General features: G+C 42.1%; 1 protein-coding gene across 4 annotated transcripts in view; it reads left to right on the top strand.

Moving 5' to 3' along the window:
* Nucleotides 1–25,101, top strand: part of PITPNM3 (PITPNM family member 3) — a 901,527-nt gene that overhangs the window by 561,524 nt on the left and 314,902 nt on the right. For all 4 annotated transcript variants that reach the window (XM_073667825.1, XM_073667827.1, XM_073667826.1 and 1 more), the window contains 2 exons: nucleotides 1,182–1,258; nucleotides 1,650–1,885. In XM_073667825.1, the coding sequence (XP_073523926.1) occupies nucleotides 1,182–1,258; nucleotides 1,650–1,885 (313 nt within the window). The remainder of the gene's footprint in view (nucleotides 1–1,181; nucleotides 1,259–1,649; nucleotides 1,886–25,101) is intronic.

Raw genomic sequence — 25,101 nt, 5'->3', positions numbered from 1 at the left:
CAAATATTTTTTCAGAGCTAGATGCAGAAAAAAATTATATTCAATTTGCAACCTGATAGAGGTCAGTATAGATGGACTAATAGAATGATGCTATGCCCAAAAGATTTTACTTCACTAGGTGCAGTAAAAAAATTGGTATTCTATACACAGGTGGTATATCTTGCAACACAGATAGGCTACTCCACTGACTAACACACTCTGCAATAGGCCAAAAAGGATTAGCTTTGCTAGATTCAGCCAAATGCTATGAAAAAAACTTGCACAGCACTGGCACAGACCTGCCTGGCAAAAACTGATAGGAACTGATGTAACCTAGTCCTGAAAAGGACTGCAATTACAATTAGTCTTTACTCCCACAATCTATCTATTTAAGAGCACAGACCTGCCTGATAAAAGTCGTAGGAAATGCTGTAACCTAGTCCTTAAAAGGACTGCAATCACAACTATTCCTTACTCCCAAGCGATCTGTAGATTTGTGCGAAAATTGGCTTGAAATTAACAAGGTATAGCGCACACAGCAACAGCGGTGCCGTCTAACACGCAGCTGCAGCAGTGAGAAAATGGTGGCGACGGGGAAAATGGCTTGGTCTTATAGGGCAAGGACATTTGACATACACTGCCAATGACACATGCCCTTGCTTGTGTGAAAAACAGCAGTTCGCTCCGTGTGTGCGCTGCTGATAGGCTGACAGACTGCACCTCCCCACTGCAAATGCGGGAAAGAGAAAAAAAAATGGAGATCTTCATTGTTCCTGCAGAGATCCATCCCCTGCCCCTCCCCCCGCCCCGCTGTACACTCAAACTGCGTATTAACATTAATTTTCATCATTACTGAGAAAAAATCCAGTTACGATTTTGGTGCACGAACAGTTATCGAACATAACCTCGAACAGCCGAATTTTTCTCAAATCGTTCGTGTTCGCCGAACGGCTCGAACACCGCCCAAAACAGCTCGAATTTTAGATTGGCGAACAGTTCGAGTAGAACAACGCTCATCTCTACTCTCTACTTTGTAACAGAATATGACATAATGCATTTTAATTGTGTGAGATTATAGCACTATTTTATATCTCTCTACTTTGTAACAGAATATGACATAATAATACATTTTCTGACTCCTCAGATCTCACTGTCTTATTATTTAATAACTGAACATAATTAACTTTTTTTTTGTTTTATAGGAGAACTCTACCGGGTGCATGGAAGGAAACACAGATGTCCTAGACAGAGCAGTTTTGAGATTCATGAAGACAGTGAGGTGAGCGTAATTTCCTTTACTTATATTCATACATTGTAAAGATAACTAGACAATCTCAATTATCCATGACTTCAACTTTCATAAAACATCAAATTCATGCGGCAGAACTACTTTCTGGTAGCCAAACATTGGGCAGTAAAATTTCTTAGATCTATTGAGGCATATAGAAGACCATATAATGTATACAAAATGTTTTTTTATATGTACCCAATGGACTTAAAGTAAGCTGCTTCGGGTTCCTCTAACTTGTACATAGTTTTGACAACTATTTTTTTCATCAAATATTATGGAATCTGATACAGACTCACCAAAGTCGTTGTGCACATTACCGAACATGATATATTTATAGTTTATAAAATACTAATGTCATGATTTTTATTTTCTCCTTTAGGATGTGGTTTCACAAAACAGCTGTAAGACACATGTCCTTGCTCTTGTCCTTCATGGTGGCAGCATACTAGATACTGGAGGAGGGGATATCAACAGCAAGTTGGCCGATGTCAACACCTTCAGCTCAGTATTTGAGAAAGTGACCAGAGCTCATTTTCCAGCAGCTCTTGGACACATCTTAGTTAAACTGGTCCCTTGTCCTGCAATATGTTCTGAAGCCTTCTCACTGGTTTACAAGTAAGAATTTATATCCACTTGCAATAATCATTTTGGCCAATGAACTAATGAACATTCTGTAGATATAGTTTTTTTTCCCATTTTCTGTGTTGTGTTTGGTTCTTCTAGCTTCTCTGTGCTGTACTTTAATTTCTGTGATAGTATCATCTTCTAGCGGTAGTGATCGCAGCCTCTGCCTCATTCCAAAGGTCAATTATGACTTGTGGGATTGCTGCTTCCAACAGGTGGCACTATAGAGTTCAAGTCTTCTTCTTCTTAAGAGGCAATTTGTATATTAGGTTTCCCAGAGGAGCATTGCATGGCAAATAAGCCTCCTTACCTTGACATGACAGAGCAGGTATGTCATTCTTCACAAGGAGAAATGTTACCCCTTAGTCCTCAGTCCAGAGCCTCTCACCCAGCCAAATCAGATATCATACTTTGCACTGATGCGGGCCAATAGCCCGAAACACCATGTCTGCAAATTGAGATTCTGACTTGGCTTTTATCCTAAGTCATATTGCAAGGCTTGTTAAAGGGTCGATTGTGACTTGTAGGATTGCTGCTTCCAATAGGTGGTGCTATAGAGTTCAAGTCCTCTAACTCTCTGAACAGGCAATTTGCATAGTATGTTATATAGTGTAGTGAGGGAAGGATAGGGAATTTTTTGTTCAAGTATATTAGAAAATAGTTCACATAATACCATTAAATAGATAGGGATTTAGGACGAAAATGAAGTTGTATATCAGTCCACCACTGGAAGGTTTGAACGAAAAAGCTGAGATCATTCAAAGATTTCAGCAGTTTTTGGCTCTGATCAGAATTATGTTGGCAGCAAATAAATTGAGACTGTGACACTGTTACCCATGCTAAGGAACTAAACTATTATTGTTGATAATTACAAAAAAGAAACTATCCCCGATCTCTGTTACAAGAAGCTAAAAATAATGTTCCAATTAGAGAAATAAAATAATGGAAATGACGTAAATAGAGGTTTCTACCACTGTTTTTTGCAGCAAGGTTTCCAAACAAATGTCTTGCAAATAATGCTTAAAATACATATAGCTATGAAGATTTGTAAGCTACATGTTATGTGAAACTATGACTTTAAATATTGCATTATTATGATCGCTGATACATGACTGATAGCTGTAGCATTCACCCTTCTGAAGGCCAGGTTAACATCTTGGATAAACAACATGTTACCTGTGCAGTCTGTCCAGGACCCAGAGTGGACGGAGACAACTTGGACCTTGGACCCAGAGTGGAAGGAGACAACTCTCGCCACTGAAAGTTAGAGAACAAGTGCCCTTTTTTTCCCCCTACTCCCTGTCCTGCTTATACTTTTCGGTGTTTCATATATTACTGATGCATTGCATCACCTCTGTGTTGGCAGTTATAGAAATGGGCTGAGTTGCTCTGTCATTGGCTGATAGCTGATGCCGCCATGTTTTCTTGACTAAGTAGTCCATAGTCACATTCTCACACAACGAAGCAAGAGGAAGAATGACAAATATCCTAGTTCTAAGTGACTAACCAGTGATTGCCTGTAGCAGTCACCTGTCCATGCAACCAGAACAGGATGTACATAGATCTGTTGCAGTGATTGGCTGCAGCAATCACATCTGTCCATCAGAAAAGGAAGGAAGACTATGGTCAGAGTAAGAAAAATAAATTTGGTGAGTCCCAAGAATAATTAAAATCCTCAATTTATTAGAAAAAAATTAAAAGATCATACAGGTTGGGGATACATCTCAACGCGTTTCTGGCAGAAGCCCTTATTCACTGAGATACAGATTCCTTATGATACATGGTATAAAAACAAATGGTGACCAACCGTTGATCAATAAACACATATGTAAGCAATCAATCACATTTGAGAATAATCAGCAAAATCACAAGGCTAAATCCAAGAAAGCCAGAGAAAAAGAGAGAGAAAAAACAAACAAACAAAAAAACATTTTGTAGAGAGACATAAAGGGGAATTAAATAATTTTTCTTTCTATGTGTTAGAAAAAGTGGATATTCCTATTAGAGGAGGGGATTGGAGGAAAAAACTCCTCCTAAGAGAGTTATTTTGGATTATCAAAATGAATACAAAATACCCCAATGGCATGAACTATAGGAATGATACCCTTTATCTATATTAGATCTCAGAGATTTGAATGTCGTTTTTTTTTTTGTTTGTTTGTTTTTTCTCTCTCTTTTTCTCTGGCTTTCTTGGATTTAGCCTTGTGATTATGCTGATTATTCTCAAATGTGATTGATTGCTTACATATGTGTTTATTGATAAACGGTTGGTCACCATTTGTTTTTTTACCATGTATCATAGGAATCTGTATCTCAGTGAATAAGGGCTTCTGCCAGAAACGCGTTGAGATGTATCCCCAACCTGTATGATCTTTTAATTTTTTTCTAATAAATTGAGGATTTGAATTATTCTTGGGACTCACCAAATTTATTTTTCTTATGTGAAGCCTTAAGTCACGGCTATTGGTTGGAGACCCACAGCATTGCAAAACGGATTGAGCTATACAAAGAGGACACGGTGAGGCTGCTTTTTTTGTTTATGGTCAGAGTACTATTTTATCTAAAATAATTTTGACTGCCATTGACAAAAATTACATTTCCACAAATGTCTTACCATAATGTTGTAATATATTGATTGACTTCTACTGTTATAGTAATACATAAATGCTTGATGCTTTTAGTTGGTCGTAAAACCATAAGTTTTCCTTCGGATTTATTCCCCTCATCATTCAGAAGTGTATAATATTGAATACTGCCATTTAATTCTGAAACCAGGATAAGCTTCGAATTCGTTTAGAATCTCAATGGCCCTGTTGGCTTATTTTTGTGTATCTGATATAATAGGACGTAATCCGAACAAAGCGAGATTTTTCCACTTTGTCTTTATAAGTAGATCCGTGGATTCCTTTTTATTTTCTGATTTTTTTTTTCTGGTAGTAGCTTTAATGAGATGATGAACAGTAAAGGAGAAAACCGGCAACCTGGTCAGATACTCCTGGTTAGAGAACAGACTTATGATTTCCCATTAGTATATGAGCCACATGGTTTTTATATTTAATGTTACCCACTTTATAAACTTCTCTCCAAATTCAAAGACTCTCCTTATTGTCTAGAGATACCCCTACTTCTTTGCCCAATTTTTTTTCAATAGCTATCAGCATGAAAATAGACTTTTTACTTGTATCTAGCCTTTCTTCATCCATCATACTTAAGGCTCCCTTTATGATTTCTTACTTAATTGGTCCCTATGGATCAAAACTATTATGACTTTGGTCAAGCTGGTCACCAAAACTTTGGCAACCAGCTGAGCATCAGTGTTTAGCAATGTTCTCAGTCTGTAGGACCCTGGGCTCTTAGTATCCTTCTCCTTTTTGGAGATCATTTTATTAATGGTCTTTTACTTAGAGTATGGTAGTTGACCATTTTTTAATTAATCCCCCAGGGTTACAAACAATTCATCTAGTACTACCTTACAGTACTTGTTATACAGTTCAGCAAGGAATCAGTCAGAGCCCAGGGTCCCATCATCCGGCATCACCCCCAGTGCATCCTACATCTCCTTAATCTGAACGATGGAATCTAGGAAACTCTTTTGACCCATTGATAGAATTCAAAGATCTACGTCCATTAGATAAGTTTCAACGTTTGCTTTATACCTTGAAACAAATTTATATTTTTTCTTATAGTTATACACAAAAACTCATAATTTCATCTACCGACCTCTTAATTTGTCCACATTCTTTTATTTATATATTATTCCCATGGTCACTCTGTGTTGCTATCCTATATACCGTCCATAAGAAGTGTCCCTGCGTTTTCTGTCTCAACTCTCGATTATTCACCTGGAAGTGTAGAATGTATGTATTTTACTACTGCAGGCATTAGCTAGCACCTTCAACCAAGGGAATAGTAATACTATTGCTCCGAAACATTTGTACTGTGCGAGACGTCTTGAGTTCTGTTTTGGGACTCCTGAGCTCTCGGATAGATGTTGAATGTACATTGTTTCAGTATTGAATTGCCCATAGCAATTTCAATGTGTCGTAAATATGAAAATAAAAGATATCAGGCTTTGGTTAGAACATAAAGAATGGACCAAAAATCAACGTTCAGTTTTGTTTCCATTGTGTATCTAGTGTCCAAAAGCTTTTTGCACTTCACACAGCGCTAAGAGCAGCTCCAGTAAGCGAAAAAGCCCAGTTCCCTTTTGAATATAACAAAGCTGCCCTGCTTTCCATTTTGCTTCCTAATCACACGCTGGGCTTCAAAGTGAAAAAAAAAAACCTTAGAGTTTTCTGCCTTTCAGAATATGAATGCAAATTTTACTGTTTCTAATAAATGGCCTTCATTGTCATTTCTTCAAATAGGTTTTAACTTATCATTTTGCTGTACATGTAGACCACAATGGAACAGCACAGTGCATACAAAAATAATGATTAGTATGAAATATGCAGGTTTAATTTTAGCGTTGATGGATTAAAAAGCATTGAAGGCTTAGGCTCTTTATATTGTGCATTTGAACTTTAACCCTCTCTAAGCAAAGGATCAGTAGTCAGAGATATAACAATGATATATGTGCAAGAGTAAACAGCCGCCACATGATATCAGTGCTACATCTTGTAGAATGGTAAAGCTCTTATCATCTAGCAATAAGAAAATGCTAATTCCCATCCACTATAATAAAGGAAAAAGGGAAAAAATCTTTACATATCAAACTGTAATACATTGTAATACATGCATGAACTTTATATGTGAGCAGTTAACCCATAGCCTTAAGTAATAGAGTATGTATCCAATATTGTTCATATGGCTTTAATCTTTTCATCTGGTCTGTATCTCATTGTAAAATGGATATGTGCTCCACGATATGACAATGTGACATTTCAATTGCTGTTTATATTGCTACCATAAATAGCAATTGCAATGTTATATTGTCATATTGTAGAGCACATACAGTGCCTACAAGTAGTATTCAACCCCCTGCAGATTTAGCTGGTTTGATAAGATGCAAATAAGTTAGAGCCTTCAAACTGCAAACGAGAGTAGGATTTATGAACAGAAGCATAAATCTTACAAACCTAAAAGTTATTTTGCTCAGTTGAATTTTATTAAATTTTAAACATAAAAGTGTGGGTCAATTATTATTCAACCCCTATGTTTAATATTTTGTGGAATAACCCTTGTTTGCAATTACAGCTAATAATCGTCTTTTATAAGACCTGATCAGGCCGGCACAGGTCTGTGGAGTTATCTTGGCCCACTCCTCCATGCAGATCTTCTCCAAGTTATCTAGGTTCTTTGGGTGTCTCATGTGAACTTTATTCTTGAGCTCCTTCCACAAGTTTTGAATTGGGTTAAGGTCAGGAGACTGACTAGGCCACTCCAACACCTTGACTTTTTCCCTCCTGAACCAGGCCTTGGTTTTCTTGGCTGTGTGCTTTTGGTCGTTGTCTTGTTGGAAGATGAAATTACGACCCATCTTAAGATCCTTGATGGAGGAGCGGAGGTTCTTGGCCAAAATCTCCAGGTAGGCCGTGCTATCCATCTTCCCATGGATGCGGACCAGATGGCCAGGCCCCTTGGCTGAGAAACAGCCCCACAGCATGATGCTGCCACCACCATGCTTGACTGTAGGGATGGTATTCTTGGGGTCGTATGCAGTGCCATCCAGTCTCCAAACGTCACGTGTGTGGTTGGCACCAAAGATCTCGATCTTGGTCTCATCAGACCATAGAACCTTGAACCAGTCTGTCTCAGAGTCCTCCAAGTGATCATGAGCAAACTGTAGACGAGCCTTGACATGACGCTTTGAAAGTAAAGGTACCATACAGGCTCGTCTGGAACGGAGACCATTGCGGTGGAGTACGTTACTTATGGTATTGACTGAAACCAATGTCCCCACTGCCATGAGATCTTCCCGGAGCTCCTTCCTTGTTGTCCTTGGGTTAGCCTTGACTCTTCGGACAAGCCTGGCCTCGGCACGGGAGGACACTTTCAAAGGCTGTCCAGGCCGTGGAAGGCTAACAGTAGTTCCATAAGCCTTCCACTTACGGATGATGCTCCCAACAGTGGAGACAGGTAGGCCCAACTCTTTGGAAAGGGTTTTGTACCCCTTGCCAGCCTTGTGACCCTCCACAATCTTGTCTCTGATGGCCTTGGAATGCTCCTTTGTCTTTCCCATGTTGACCATGTCTGAGTGCTGTTCACAAGTTTGGGTAGGGTCTTAAATAGTCAGAAAAGGCTGGAAGGCTGGCAAAAGAGATCTTTAATCCACACATGTGAAGCTCATTATTCTTGGTGCCTGAACTACTTCTTAATACTTTAGGGGGACCAAACAGAATTCTTGTGGTTTGAGGGGTTGAATAATAAATGACACTCTGAATTACCTTTTAACGTTTTTAAAAAAAAAAAAAAAAAAAGCAAAAACAAAATTTGCTGCAGTGCATTTCCCACTTCCAGGCTGATCTACAGTACAAATGTCACAATGCCAAGTTAATTCCGCATGTGTCAACCAGCTAAATCTGCAGGGGGTTGAATACTACTTGTAGGCACTGTATCCATTTTACAATATGTGTATATATATATATATATATATATATATATATATATATATATATATATATATATATATATATATATATATACAGTACAGACCAAAAGTTTGGACACACCTGCTCATTTAAAGATTTTTCTGTATTTTCATGACTTTGAAAATTGTACATTCACACTGAAGGCATCAAAACTATGAATTAACACATGTGGAATTATATACTTAACAAAAAAGTGTGAAACAACTGAAAATATGTCTTATATTCTAGGTTCTTCAAAGTAGCCACCTTTTGCTTTGATGACTGCTTTGCACACTGTTGGCATTCTCTTGATGAGCTTCAAGAGGTAGTCACCGGAAATGGTTTTCACTTCACAGGTGTGCCCTGTCAGGTTTAATAAGTGGGATTTCTTGCCTTATAAATGGGGTTGGGACCATCAGTTGTGTTGTGCAGAAGTCAGATGGATACACAGCTGATAGTCCTACTGAATAGACTGTTAGAATTTGTATTATGGCAAGAAAAAAGCAGCTAAGTAAAGAAAAACGAATGGCCATCATTACTTTAAGAAATGAAAGTCAGTCGGTGCGAAAAATTGGGAAAACTTTGAAAGTGTCCCCAAGTGCAGTTGCAAAAACCATCAAGTGCTACAAAGAAACTGTCTCACATGAGGACAGCCCCAGGAAAGGAAGACCAAGAGTCACCTGTGCTTCTGAGGATAAGTTTATCCGAGTCACCAGCCTCAGAAATCGCAGGTTAACAGCAGCTCAGATTAGAGACCAGGTCAATGCCACACAGAGTTCTAGCAGCAGACACATCTCTTCAACAACTGTTAAGAGGAGACTTTGTGCAGCAGGCCTTCATGGTAAAATAGCTGCTAGGAAACAACTGCTAAGGACAGGCAACAAGCAGAAGAGACTTGTTTGGGCTAAAGAACACAAGGAATGGACATTAGAACAGTGGAAATCTGTGCTTTGGTCTGATGAGTCCAAATTTGAGATCTTTGGTTCCAACCACCGTGTCTTTGTGCGACGCAGAAAAGGTGAACGGATGGACTCTACATGCCTGGTTCCCACCGTGAAGCATGGAGGAGGTGTGATGGTGTGGGGGTGCTTTGCTGGTGACACTGTTGGGGATTTATTCAAAATTGAAGGCATACTGAACCAGCATGGCTACCACAGCATCTTGCAGCGGCATGCTATTCCATCTGGTTTGCGTTTAGTTGGACCATCATTTATTTTTCAGCAGGACAATGACCCAAAATACACCTCCAGGCTGTGTAAGGGCTATTTGACCAAGAAGGAGAGTGATGGGTTGCTATGCCAGATGACCTGGCCTCCACAGTCATCAGACCTGAACCCAATTGAGATGGTTTGGTATGAGCTGAACCGCAGAGTGAAGGCAAAAGGGCCAACAAGTGCTAAGCATCTCTGCGAACTCCTTCAAGATTGTTGGAAGACCATTTCTGGTGACTACCTCTTGAAACTCATCAAGAGAATGCCAAGAGTGTGCAAAGCAGTCATCAAAGCAAAAGGTGGCTACTTTGTAGAATATAAGACATATTTTCAGTTGTTTCACACTTTTTTGTTAAGCATATAATTCCAAATTTTGGTCTGTACTGTATAAATATATACAGTACAGACCAAAAGTTTGGACACACCTTCTCATTTAAAGATTTTTCTGTATTTTCATGACTATGAAAATTGTACATTCACACTGAAGGCATCAAAATTATGAATTAACACATGTGGAACTATATACTTAACAAAAAAGTGTGAAACAACTGAAAATATGTCTTATATTCTAGGTTCTTCAAAGTAGGTCTGTACTGTATATGTATTTATCTACAGTGCTCAGTATAAATGAATACACCCCCTCGAAAGTAAGATTTAAATCAATATCTCGCTGAACACAAGAACAATTTCCAACATTTTACTTTGGCCCATGCTATCCACTGACTCAGTCTCCTCTCGCTTCGGGACACCCACGTCATGCAGCACTGCCTGCTGTTCAGTCCATAGGTCTGCTTTGACACGCACTGGGCCCTTTCTGACGTCCTGACAGGAAACCATCTTTGTCCCTTCAGCTTTCCCCCTCCCACTCTTGACTAGTCCCAAACATTAACCCTAACTCTCCCTACCGTTAGGCAACACACAAAATTATCACCAATAACTCATATCTTGGTTCACATTATACAACACTTGTGTCTTAAGGGGGAATGCAGTCATTATGTTCACTTCCTTACCCATGCACACAAGGAAATATAGTTTCATAGGTAAACATTGATTTTTGTATTCTTTGTCTGATTATCAAGATCACTACTTTTTAGTTCCAAGGTTACTATGTGCCACTTGCACCAGAGGCAATTTGTATTTAAAGCGGTACTCCGGGGAGATAAAAAAAATGTTGTCCTGTCCCTGCCCTCATAAACTCTAAAATTGAGATGCCTAGTGCAGTTCTATTATCTTTATACCACTTGTAATTCAGTGTGACAGCAGCTGCTCCTCACTCCTCCTCCCTCCCGTCTGGGACATTACGTCACACAGCACTGTGCAGCTCCCTGCTGTGAGTAACAGGCAATACGTGAAGAGGGGGCATCACCAAGCTCCATATTCTCTGCAGAGAAACAGCTATTATCAGGAGACTGGTTAATGGTAACAGCATGGAGCTGCACACTGATGTAACATCCCAGACGGGAGGAGTGAACAGTGAAGGACAGCTAATGTCACGCCAGCCCCCTGATAATGTCTATTTGTCTGCAGTCCGAGGTGAGGGGTGTGGCCTGCTTCTGGCTTTTAGTAGCAGGGTGTTCCCTGATAATGTCTACTTCACTGCAGTACGAGATGAGGAGGCGTGGCGGAGGGTGGCCTGCTCCTGGCTTCTAGTAGCACCCAACCCCCTGATAATGTCTCCTTCACTGCAGGTTTACTAGCAGGGAGCAGGCCATGCTCCCTCTTCTTGGACTGGCTGTTACTCGCAGCGGGGAGCTCCACACTGTGAAGTAATGTCCCAGACAAGAGGAGGAGAGGAGCAGCGGCTGTCACACTGAATTACAAGATAATAGAAGGTAATAAAAGTGCATTGGGCATCTCATCTTTATAGTTTGTGCAGGCAGGGACAGTACAAAATTTACGGATTATCCCTTTGAATTGAGGTCATAATTGTGGACACACACTGCACAGTCTCTATATCTATGTATACATTGCTTGACTTATTTTGTCAGCAGTCTTTCATCCATAGCCACTGTTATACACATTTACCTTTTTGTCCAATTATGTGTGTATTTTGTCAGTTTCTTTGAGCCTTCAAAGGGAGTTTGGAAACATTCACCTCTATTAAAAAATGAGGCATCGTGGATAATGAAATTAAACACTAGGTCACCCTGTGCACTAAATTTTCGTAATGATTTTATATACATTTACGGAAACTATTTGCCATGTGAAATACTAACCAATTTATTTAAGATTCTGTATTTAGATATCTGAATCTGTTAATTGGATGATGTCACTGTGGGGGGAGTGTTTAGTGGTTTTAAATAAGGAAACAATACAAGGGACATGTTACGATTAAGACTATTTAATCTATAGTTACGATTATAAACTATTTATTAAGAGTCGAAATGCCTCAACATCAGAACGCAGTCCTACTGTGACCTGCTTTTAATGAATTCATTTACCTGCCCTCGCCGAGGGGCTTGCTGGATCTCTGAATTCTATGCAATGGCGTAGACCTTACAATGGTGAGCTGACCCCCTTTCTTTGCTGTTCCCCTTTAAACTCCATACTAAGTATGCATTCAATGCACAAATCTTCTTTTTCCAAAACCTTTAAAATTGGCTTAGTGCTTTACCAGTCCTAGCTTTATATGTACTAGCGGAAGCATGATTCTATCTCATGCTATCAAGGGTTCATTAATTGCATTTTGTACTTTAACCAACAATATATTCCCTTGGAGGCCACTCTTTTCTTGCCCAATGTTCATATTTGGTTCTACTTCTCCAAAGGCATAAAAAGCAAGGATCTTTGTGTAGCCACTTTGAGAACTGATATGGTCTCTCCAACACAATTTTCCGAATCTGCGCCCCAATTAACCCCAAGAAAAGGCCTAAAAACCAAGAAAAAAATTTTTTTGTTGGGCTATGTTATCACTACAGGACTAGTTTACCTACTGCCATGGAGCACAATCCTCCCCCACCACTGATTGTCAGCTATCCTCTTATGCACAACGCACACAGAAAACTGTCAATCAGTGGTTTGGACATTAGAAATTAGAGGATCTTTTGAAATTTGAATCTACCAAATACAATTGGCGGTAAATAAACTAACACAGATATCAGTACTGAAAAGGAGAGAGAGAACGAAAAAGAGATACATAGATTTCAATATGATATATATAGTCTACTTACCAAGTTGAATCTGGAGATTGAAACCGACTCTACCGTACAAACAGTCAGTCCTGTGCCCGATTGTGTTCCACTGGGAATCGCTGATCTCTGTTGACCCAGGTACTGATCCCCAATGTACAAGGTATGATATGATAGTACAAGGTACACCAGTGTACCGGGTATATCACAAGTGCAGGGCAATATGAAGAAGCCAAAGCAGCCAAACAAAATGAGATTAGCCTGCTCACTATTTTGGAAATAGTGCTGGGCAATTTTTTTTCCTTTCATTGATAGTCGCAGATTGAATCTCACAGCATTCAAAGTCATGTAGAACCAAGAATGTAAGGAAAAAGCAAAACCTTGGTCACAGATTCTCTTTAAGGGCTCACGCACATGAGCATATAACACTTTCGAGTGCTATCTGATGTTTTATCGGATAGCACTTGGCCCAATGTTATACTATGGGGTAGTGCAGATGTGCTATTTTTATCTCGTACCGATTCAACATGAGTAAAAAAATCACAGCATGCTGTGAGGTGCTCCGAAATTCAGATCACATGTACCCATCCAAGTTTATGGGTGCGTGTAAGTTTATGGGTGCGTGTGAAACATCGGAATGCATTCGGATATCATCCGACTGCAGTCCGACATCTGCAGACACAGACAATGGAGAATATAGAGAAACTAAGTTTCCCATCTTCTCCGCACCTGTGATATAATTCTCAGAGAGAGAGAATTGGATCACACTAAAATGAAGTACTGGGCTTGACTGCAGATTGTCACTTTTTCAGAAAATAGATTACAGTAGACGACAAGTAGACAGTGGCGGATGCAGGCAGAAGTGTCCCTATACAAGAACAGTATATCAGCCCTTTGCAATCCAATAGCTCAGCATAATGCACAATTCCACCTAGTTTGGAGGTAGAATTAGACCCTCTTACCTCTTGGGCCCTCGTGCGGCTACACAGGTTGCACCAATAGTATGTCCGCCCCTACAAGTAGTGTATAGGCTATTTTTGTCTAGCTCTGACAAATGGACATGCACAGGTATAACCACTGTTCTTTTAGCAACATCTCATACAGACAAATATTTCTACGTCTTTTGCACATAAGAAAAACTCAAGACTCATTGGACTGAGTTTCTTCAGATTAAAGTGCAATATATAAGTTGAGTACATATTGTTTGTGTGAAATAAACTGTAGGGAGTCTTATGTTCTACATTGCAAACACAAAACTCACATGCTGTTATCTGTATGGCCTCCAGTGAATTGGAAGCAAACACCATAGATATAGGAAACCCCCATGGTTTCCTCACACTCTATCATTAGGATAAGTGGGTTCTTTAACCACCAGGAATTTTCCAGCACCTACCATTAAGAAGTTGTACTTTAGCACAGCAACTGGTCTTTGTCAAAAAACAATAAACTGCATGATGTATGAATTTCCATGGAGCTTTGCCAAGAGTAACGTTTAAATGACGATATGCTCATATCTCACTGCACTGGGACTTATAAATACAGAACAGTTGTTTGGGTTACGTGCATGCCTTGCCAACAATGAGGCAACATTGAAGGAAAAATGACCGGTCTTAGACCTGTAAATCTTACAATATATATGGACATATTTATGTTAAGATCCAGATTTATATTGGAAAGCGTTGATGGTGGGTGAGGAATATGACAGCAAGCAGCAAGATGGATGGATTCATGGCCGGTTCCAGGTTTTTCTGGGCACCGTGCGAAAGAGGGCCCCTTTAACACATACCACGATTCATGATGCACAGATACCGCAGAGAAATATATATATATATAGTACAATGCCAAAGATTTCACTTCTTACATTACATGAGTGATAGCTATTGTAAATTCCACAATAGCTCAGAAACCGGCGAATCGCTCCACACAGAATACTGGCCCTCATAAAATGCTCCATACAGAATTCTGGCCCCCATAAAATGCTCCTTAAAGAAGACTGGCCCCCATATAATGCTCCATACGGAATACTAGCCCCCATATAATGCTCCATACAGAATACTGGCCTCCATATAACGCTCCATACAGAATACTGGCCTCCATAAAACGGTCCGTACAGGATACTGGTCCCCTTATGACGCTCCATACAGGATACTGGCCCCCACATAATGCTCCATGCAGGCTGTTCTCCCCACATAATGCCTCATGCAGGCTGTTCCCCCCACATAATGCCCCATGCAAAACAAAACAAAATTGTGTAAACTGCGTGCTAGCAAATGCCAGAAGCCAGACAAACAAGATGGATGAACTGGAAGCAGAAATATCTAAAGGTAGCTATGACATAGTGGGAATAACCGAGACATGGTTAGATGAAAGCTATGACTGGGCAGTTAACTTACAGGGTTGCAGTCTGTTTAGAAGGGATTGAAGAAATCGGAAAGGGGGTGGAGTCTGTCTATATGTAAAGACGTGTCTAAAGCCTACAATACGGGAGGATGTATGGGAGGGAAATGAGGAGGTCGAGTCCTTATGGGTGGAGATACATGGGGCAAAAAACAATAATAAAATTATCATAGGAGTCTGTTATAAACCACCAAATATAGCAGAAGCCACGGAAAGTCTATCAATGAGACAAATAGACGAAGTAGCAAAAAATAACGAGGTGATTATTATGGGGGACTTCAACTACCCCAATATAGACTGGGAAACCGAAAGCTGTAGATCTCAGAAAGGAAACAGGTTTCTGTCAATTATCAAAGACAATTATTTGTCACAACTTGTGCAGGAACCAACTAGAGGGACTGCCCTTTTAGACTTATAATTAACTAACAGGCCAGACAGAATAACTGAGGTGCAGGTCGGGGGGCACCTGGGAAATAGTGACCACAACATTATACAATTCCACATGTGCTTCAGTAGGGTGCCCAGCAAGGGAGTCACAAAAACACTGAACTTCAGGAGGGCAAAGTTTGATGAGCTAAGAGATGCCCTTCACCTTATAGACTGGGATAGTATCTTCAGTAAGAGGAGCACGGATAGAAAATGGGAAATTTTCAAAACAGTCCTACATAGTCACTGTAGAAGGTACATACCTTATGGGAATAAAAGGGCTAGGAATAGGAGGAAGCCAATGTGGCTAAATAAGGAAGTCAAGAGGGCAATGAAAAACAAAAAAAGGGCTTTCGGTAAACTTAAACAAGAAGGCAGCGAGGAAGCGCTAATATCTTATAGGGAAAAAAACAAAATCTGTAAGAAACAAATAAGAATAGCAAAAGAGGAGACAGAGAGACTAATTGCCAAGGAAAGTAAAACGAATCCCAAACTGTTCTTTAACTATATAAACAGTAAAAGGATTAAAACTGATGGAGTTGGCCCATTGAAAAATAACCTGGGTAAAATCATAGAGGGCGATGAGGGTAAAGCAAACCTACTCAATAGCTTCTTCTCCACTGTTTTCACAAAAGAAAACAATTTATCGGAGGAAATGCAGAGTGATAAAGTAAACCCTCCGCTAAATATCACCCACCTAACCCAAGAGGAAGTTCAGAAACGCCTAAATAATATCAAAATAGACAAGTCACCAGGCCCAGATGGCATACACCCCCGGGTACTAAAAGAATTAAGTAATGTGATAGACAGACCGCTGTATCTTATATTCAAGCACTCTTTATGGACAGGGACTGTCCCACTAGACTGGCACCAAGCAAATGTGGTACCAATATTCAAAAAGGGGTCTAAAAGTGACCCTGGGAACTATAGACCAGTCAGGTTAACGTCTGTTGTGGGTAAATTGTTTGAAGGATTTCTTAGAGATGCTATTGTAGAATATCTTAATGATAATAACTGTCTAACTCAATATCAACATGGATTCATGAGGAATCGCTCCTGCCAAACAAACCTGATCGCCTTCTACGGGGAGGTGAGCTCACAGCTGGACCGGGGAGAGTCAGTGGATGTTGTATACCTTGACTTCTCCAAAGCGTTTGATACCGTGCCACACAAAAGGTTGGTATATAAAATGAGAATGCTTGGTCTGGGGGATAATGTGTGCAAGTGGGTAAATAGCTGGCTGAGTGATAGAAAGCAGAGGGTGGTTATCAATGGAGTAAGCTCAGGGTGTGTCAGGGTTACTAGTGCCTCAAGGGTCTGTCTTGGGCCCTATATTATTTAATATATTAATGATCTAGTGGAAGGGTTGCATAGTAAAATAGCAATATTTGCAGATGATGCTAAACTTTGTAAAGTAGTTAATACAGATGAGGATAGGGCACAGCTACAGGAGGATTTAGATAAACTGGGGAGTTGGGCCAAAAAATGGCAAATGGGGTTCAATGCCGATAAATGTAAGGTCATGCACATGGGAAAGAAAAACAGCAGTCACCCATACATATTAAATGGGAAACCGTTGGGGAAATCTGACATGGAGAAGGACCTGGGCGTCGTGATTAATAGCAAATTAAATTGGAGTGCCCAGTGTCAGGCAACAGCTGCGAAGGCAAATAGAGTCATGGCATGCATCAGAAGAGGAATAGGGGCATATGATGAGAACATTGTTCTTCCTCTGTATAAAGCGCTGGTAAGGCCGCACTTAGAATATTGTGCACAGTTCTGGGCTCCGGTGCTCAGGAAAGACATATTGGAGCTAGAGAGGGTACACTAAGGTAATAAAGGGAATGGAGGGACTAGAATACCCAGAGAGGTTGTCAAAATTAGGCCTATTTACATTGAAAAAGAGAAGGCTTAGGGGAGACCTCATAAACATGTATAAATACATCAGGGGGCAGTACAGAGATCTCTCCCATGACCTGTTTATACCAAGGATGGTGACAAAGACGAGGGGGCACACTATGTGTCTGGAGGAAGGAGGTTCCTGCACCAGCATAGAAGGGGATTCTTTACGGTCAGAGCCGTGAGACTCTGGAACTCTCTGGGAGAGGAAGTGGTGATGTCCAACTCACTTAATGAGTTCAAGAGAGGCCTGGACGCCTTTCTTGAGAACAATAAAATTACATCTTATGCTTAGTGATAGTTAATTAATCCAGGGATTTAATCTGACTGCCAGATTGGTGTCGGGAAGTGAATTTTTCCTCAATGATGTAAATTGGCCTATACCGCATGTTTTTTTTTTGCCTTCCCCTGGATCAACGCTGCGGAATAGCTGCAGTGCACAAGAAATAGGCTGAACTGGATGGATGCTTGTCTTTTTTCGGCCTTATAAACTATGTATAATCTATGTAACTATGTAACTATGTAACTATGCAGGCTGTTCCCCCCTTATAATGCCCCATGCAGGCTGTTCCCCCCCCTTATAATGCCCCATGCAGGATGTCACCCCCCATATAATGCCCCATACAGTATGTCACCCCTCATGTAATGCCCCATGCAGGATGTCCGTCCCCCCCATAAAATGCCCCATGCAGGATGTCCCTTTCCCCCCCATATAAAACCCCATGCAGGATGTCACCCCCCTCTCTTTAAAATTCCCCATGCGGGATGTCATCCCCCTTCTTTATAATGCCCCATGCCGGATGTCACCCTCTCATATAATGCCCCATGCATCCATACATTAAAAAAAAAATCAAATACTCAACTCACTCCTCCTCACCTGCTGCCGCTGCTTAGTTCCGGACTCGAGCGTCGCCGGTGTCGTCCCGCTCTGTGCTGCCTGTGATGGCTCAGGGGAGGGCGCGGTGGAAAGATGTCACCACACCCTCTGACCTGAGACGTCACAGGGCGCGCACAGCAGGAAGACAGCGGAGGTACGGAGAGGGGTAAGTATCCGGCTGCCGGGGCCCTGAGCAAGCGGGGGACTAGGGCGGGCGCTTGCACCGCTCTCCTCCGCCCATAGCCCAGCGGGGTGCCCGACCGCGAGTGGCCCCCCCGCCTGCTCAGGGCCCCGGCACTTGCCCAGGTCCACAGCACTTGCCTGGGTGTGCCGGGTGCTGACGCCGGCCCTGGATGGATTAATACAAATGCACAAAACAGTTAGGTATCTTTAAATGGAATCTGTCAGCAGTTATTTGCTACCTCATCTGAGAGCAGCATAATGTAGGCAAAGAGACCCCGAATGCAACCATGTATCACTTAGTTTACTGGGTGCAACCGCTCTGACACAATCAGTACTTTTAGATTTAGCAATGCAGCAGAGCTGAGAAAGCTAACCCTGCCCACACCAGGCTCTTTGTAGAAAGTTAGCAGCTTATCCAGAAGGGGTGGAGTCAGACTTGCAAGCCAGATGATCACAGCAATGTTAATCACAAGGTGATTAAAGCTTCAGTCTAAGTAAACAACACCACACAGTCTGACATGTGACACATTCTTAGGATCAGTGTTTTAATCTCTACTAGGAATGGGCGAACCTGAACAGTAAAGTTTGGGGTCTGTACAGAAACACCTAGTGTCCGTGCATGGACCCAGAACACGGACTTCTCCAGGAAGTCCATACTACTGTTCGGGTTTGGCAGCCCGAACAAAGTTTGGTGAAAGGCTGCAGCGCAGTCAATCAACAAGCTTTGTAGATGTGGGCACTTCAAGTTCAATCACAGCCATAACAAGTATTGGCATGGCTGTGAATGGCCGGGGCACACAGTGTAAAAAAAAAAAAAATGACGTGTGGTCCTCTCTATTTGTACTAACCAGCGCAAGTAAATCTGACAACAGTGGGATGCGGCTCTCAGCTGTCATCTTTATATTGTCTGACTATCAAAAATAGAGGGGTCCCACACCAGTGTTTTTAATTATTTAAATAAATAATTTAAAAAAACAGTGTGCGTTCCCCTTCATTTTGACAACCAGCCAAGCTAAAGAAAATAGCTGGGTGCTGATATTCTCAGACTGGGAAGGGCCATGGATATTGGCTATCGCTAGCCTAAAAATAGCACCCCACAGCCGCCCCAGAAAAGGTACATCTATTAGATGATGCTTTGTCCGACCTTTCCCGCTTGCCCTGGTGCTCTCTCCAAACCATCCAGACCATCGTGGGACAAAGCAAAGGCTATCCAGACAGCTGTGGGCTAATATCAATACCCATAGATATTGGTCCCCTCCCAGACAAAGAACATCAGCCCTTAGGTGCCGAAGAAATGGTGCATCCATAATATGCACCAATTCTGGCATTTAGCGTCGCTCTTCTCACTTGCCCTGGTGCGGTGGCAAGTGGGGTAATATTTGTGGGGTTGATGTCAGCTTTGTAATGTCAGCTGACATCAAGCCCAGGGGTTAGTAATGGAGAGGCGTCTATAAGACACCCCCATTACTAACCCCATAGTCAAATGTAATAAAAACACACACAGAGTAAAGTCCTTTATTTGAAATAAAAACACAGACTCCTTTATTTGAAAGAAACACTCCCCACCCTCTTTCACCTATTTATTACTGTAAAATTAAGAATAATATAACACCATATTCCTCAACTGTCCAACGATAATCCACATGTCCCACAACGTGTTCTATCTCTGCTACATCGGGATTCATGGCTGAGCGGTGGCATGATGCGACCGCTCAGCTGTGAATTCAGGAGACACTGAGACCTTTTTACCACTGGTCATAGCTGCTGGCTCATGCTGTCATCTGTGTGATAGCATGGGAACCGCCGTGCACTGACCGGCGGTAAAGAACTTACCGCCGATCAGAGCTGGTGTTTCTTACTGACGATCACAGCTGGTGTTTCTCGCGCTGTCACACAGATGACAGTTTGGGAAATGCCAAATGTTTGGGCCTCCCATTCAATTGGGCTTTGTGAAGGGTTCAAGTGCGGGTACCTTTCTGGTACCCGAACCAAACTTTTTTTTTAATGATCGGCCGAACCCAAGGGACCCGAACATCCACAGACCTGCCCATCACTAATCTCTAGGTCATGTTGTCCTCAGTTTACATAGCAAAAACCTGCTGACTGATTCCCTTTGAGCCGCAAAACAACATTCTGGAGGAATACTTTTATGTTTCTGGCCCAGAAGAAGTTCAATGGATTATGTATTCAGTCTGTCGAACCCTTTTTTCCCATAGACAACTGTCAAAGGGTCCTTAGAACACTGTGTTCTAAAGCCATGTTCCCACGTGGAAAAATGCTACTGTTTTCCTGTTTTATTATGCAGGTGTTTTCACCAGAATACCAAATATCACTCAACTATGATTAACGCATTTTTTCTACATTTTTTAATGCATTTTTCCCATTTTTGATGCTATTTTGGTGCAGATTTAATGCACCATTTTTGTAAGTGCATTTTTCAGGCTCCACATAGAAAAATATAAAGAAAAAAAATGCACCATAAAACACACAGTAAAACAGCATTTCTAAGTGGGAATGAGTTTTGCACTTTGCTTTTACTGTAAAATGCAGCATATTTTCTGCACACAAAAAATGCATCATTTAGCTAACAGTGAACATTGCCTGAAGCTAAGTATATTTGTAAATTACTTATTAGCTACACTGACTTGCTTGCTACAGTCTGTGTTGAAGTTCAGAGCCGTGTTCAAAAATCTCATTGCTTAGGACCGTGATGGCTTAATTTCTGATGGTCGCATTCTGGAATATAGTGTTTGGTCATCATACACCACAGTACACAGTAATTCGATGTAGGAAAGACAAACTGTCCCACTGTATTATAGGAGCTCAGCTGATTTGTTAGGAATGTGCTTGTCCACAGATCTTTCTTGACTTATTCCCATAACAACCAGAAAAATTTGAACAGTAGCTCTAGACTAAAATCTAGATGAGGGCAAAAATGTAAATTTAAAGGGAGTCTGTGACCACATTTGACCTATCTAAACTATTAATATGGGCATACAGGGTATAGACAGCTGAGGAGAGTGATCCCTGTATGCCTCATCAGATGCCTTGTTGTTGAGAAATGATCTTTTATCACTTTATATAAATTACCTATTCCAGTCTCTGGGGAGGATGCTGCCTGGAAGACAACTCCACCTCTGGAGCTTTTTTTAAACCAACATTCAACCAACCTGACTACACCAATAGGTGAAATCTGATTTATTGGGCATAAATTAGCAAATATTTTAACCAAGGCTATATAGTATATACCAAACCAATTCACAAAAAATTATAGCCACAAAGGTAAATATAAATATATTTTTATTATTATTAAATTAATGAAATACAGCAAAAAAGGGTGTAGTGAACAACACTAAAACGTCGGTGTAGAAGGAAGCCACATATAGAGTGTCAGCTCTTTTTTCCATGAATGGGGAGTTACCAGTGTGAGACAAGTAACTAACATAGAACAGGAGAAGTTAAATTTGTCTTCTTGCAAAGAACAATATTGGAATCTGAGAGTCCTCAGTGGTTGATACCTTTTAATGGCTAACTGAAAAGATGGTAAACATAGCAAGCTTTCGAGACTGCTCAGGTTTCTTCTTCAGGCTAATAATGACACCAAATCTGAAAACACATATATATGTACATAGGCAAAAGAAAGAGAAGAGAAAAAAAAAGGGAAAAAAAAATCAATGCTATGTGTTGTCGTAAATACGACAGGTGACGTGAAGCAGAGTCAGGCTAGGGAGGGGGAGAGGAGCTACGAAAGTTAGAGCAAGATTCTAAGATAGGCGGAACAAATTGTATTATTGGTATATGGTTAGTAACCTGTGGAGATCTGAAAATACTTAAGTGAGTTGTGGAAAGCGATAAATCAAAGCAAGAGAGTTCACATACATGTCAAATGTTCATTGTCTTCAAAATCGAGTCTCTTGGAGATGTGATATCCCCAGTTGTCCTTTAAATTTTTATAACAACACATGGATATATGATTAGTGTTGAGCCACCCCCGTAGTGTTCGAGTTCGGTTCGGTTCGTCGAACACCCTTGTGTTCGCCGAACTGTTCGTCGAACTGTTCGTCGAACACCTTCGAACACCGTTAAAACCAATGGCAGGCAAACAAAAACACATAGAAACACATAGAAAACACCTTCAAAGGTGTCCAAAAGCTGACAAACTGCTCAGAAGACACAACTAACACATGGAAAAGTGACAAGTACATATAGTCATGCGAAAAGAAAAGAGGTGGAGGAGTAAAAGGAGGGGGAGACACAGATATAGGCATGTCATGCCCTTCTAAAATCCAAAAAGTGAGAAGCCGAGACGGCCAGTCCGCTCCTGCCCGTGCCACCTCCGTGTCGCCGGGTTTGTGCCAGAGCCGCGGTGAACCCTGACGGCCAGCCCCCCTCTCCCAATACTGGTGCCTGTCCGCTGGTGGGTCGAGAGAGCCCCCCTGTGGTGGAGGCAGCTCTAAGCTTTTTAATTTAAATTGTCCCTCTAATTTGAATGAATACACTTTAAATCCATTTACAAGGATCTATTGGAGGGCAAGTCTCATGCCAGCAGCCGCGTAATTCCAGCTCCAGTAGCGTCCACTAAAGCTGCTGCAGTTAAAAAGCTTTTATAAGGATCGAGCTCGGCTGTCCACCGCAAGGCATCCTAGTGCCAGTCCCAGCCCCTATGCCTTGGGGTGCCTCCTGACGCTCTTCACTAAGTATCCCGTGGTCCCGAAGCATTTCCTTTGAAAAAATTAAGTGTCCAAACTACAGGTGGTGTAGCTTGCTTAACAGCCGGGATAATCCGCTGACTAGCAGACACTGCTACTAGGCACAAAGTATTTCCTGGGCTAGATGCAGTTAAAAATTTGTAAGTAGATACTCTCGTTGGATGCTGAGAAAGCATTCCATAGAGTCTCCTGGCACGCCATATATGATTCTCTTAAAAAGCTTGGGGTAGGGGTCTAGGGGACCCTTTTATAGCCAAAATCACGGCCCTGTATCACAATACGTCACCTAGGCTGAAGATAAATGGAACTGTAGCACCGAGGGCTCGGTTGCTACAGACGTATTGCACCTCACCCAGAGGTGTGATATCTCACTCTCAGATCAGGATGGAGTGTGGATCAGGACCCGACACCTGCATGCATTACACCACATTGCCGTGGGGCAGGGCGACCAATATGCCCCTGAGATGGGCACGACAGTCCCTGTCCCTGGCTGGAGTGGGGGGAGGGAACACTGAGGAAGGGGAACCCTGCAGTGCAGGAGCAGAGAGGAAGCAGTTCCTGGGTGCATTGAGAAGGGAGTATAAAAGGTGGGCACCATCTTAGTTCAGTGCAGAGAAGTCTGAGCAGAAGTGGCAGGGAGCAGGGGCTCTGCATGAGCTCTGCTCCGGAGGCGGGCCTAGTAACAGAGGCCCAGGCCTGCAAGAGGGAGAAGGAAGGAAGAGGAGCGGAGAAGGCTCCAGGAACGAGGAATGAAGGGATCCCAGGGGTGCGGACGGGCGAGTCGCCACCGCACGCCCGAATCCACCTGCGTGGAGGGGTCAGGCCAAAGGAGGAGACCGGTCCCCGAACTAGTGGAGGCAGGAAACGACCCTCAGCTAGAAACCGGAGGCTCTGACATTTTATGTGGCGCAGCCCCTTGCTCCACCCGCTAGGAAGGCACCACATAGGGTCAGGGAAACTGGCGCCAAGTTTACCAAGAGGAGGCCCGAGGCAGCCGGACAGAAGTGTTGGTAAGAAAGGCCAGACAAAGGACACACAAAGGGGGTCCTGTGAAGCGCTCCAAAGTTATCTGGGAGTTGTCTGAGCCCCTCACCTGGTGAGCACAGTACGACGTGGGCAGCCGTTACCTGCAGACGTGGTCTGGATAATAAGAACTGTGAGTAAAGGCCCTGAACTGCATCACTGACTCCGTGTCGTTACTGCTGCTGCCCTGCACCATCACCACCATCCTCCGCATACACTGCCCTGAGGCTATACTCCTCCCGTGGGGAGTTATGCTACGCTCTGCTGCACCCACAACACCAGCCTTAGCGGTCTGCCCTGTAGCGGCGGTTCACTCTGACCGCAATCCACGGGTGGCGTAGTCGGACATTTAAACATCAAAACCACATAAATAGTTCCGCCACTGGTTTGACCGCCCTGAGCCACGGAACCGGATCGCCGCCACGAAGACTACAACCACCAGCATCCACCAAAAAGGGTCCGGCTCCGGGTGTCCCAAGGCACAGGGGGTGCGTCAGAACATTTTCATCACCTTTCACAATCACCAATGGGACAAGGCAGGGATGTCCTCTGTCCCCTCTCTTATACATCCTAGTGACGGAGCACCTGCTCTCATCAATTCGCCATAACCCCAATATTAGGTGGATTGAGGTGGGAGGCACCGAGTACAAGTGCTCTCTATTTGCTGATGATGTCCTAGTATATATCACTCAATCACATATATCCATCCCTGCTGTTATGGCTGAAATAGATCACTTTGTTACATGGTAAAATTTTAAAATCAATGCAGCGAAGTCTGAGGCCCT

This window comes from Phyllobates terribilis, unplaced genomic scaffold (genome assembly GCF_046119375.1).
Source record: "Phyllobates terribilis strain yellow unplaced genomic scaffold, ASM4611937v1 Scaffold_2__4_contigs__length_985480577, whole genome shotgun sequence".
NCBI classification, from domain to species: Eukaryota; Metazoa; Chordata; class Amphibia; order Anura; family Dendrobatidae; genus Phyllobates; species Phyllobates terribilis.
This window is presented reverse-complemented; position numbering and strand designations above follow the sequence as displayed.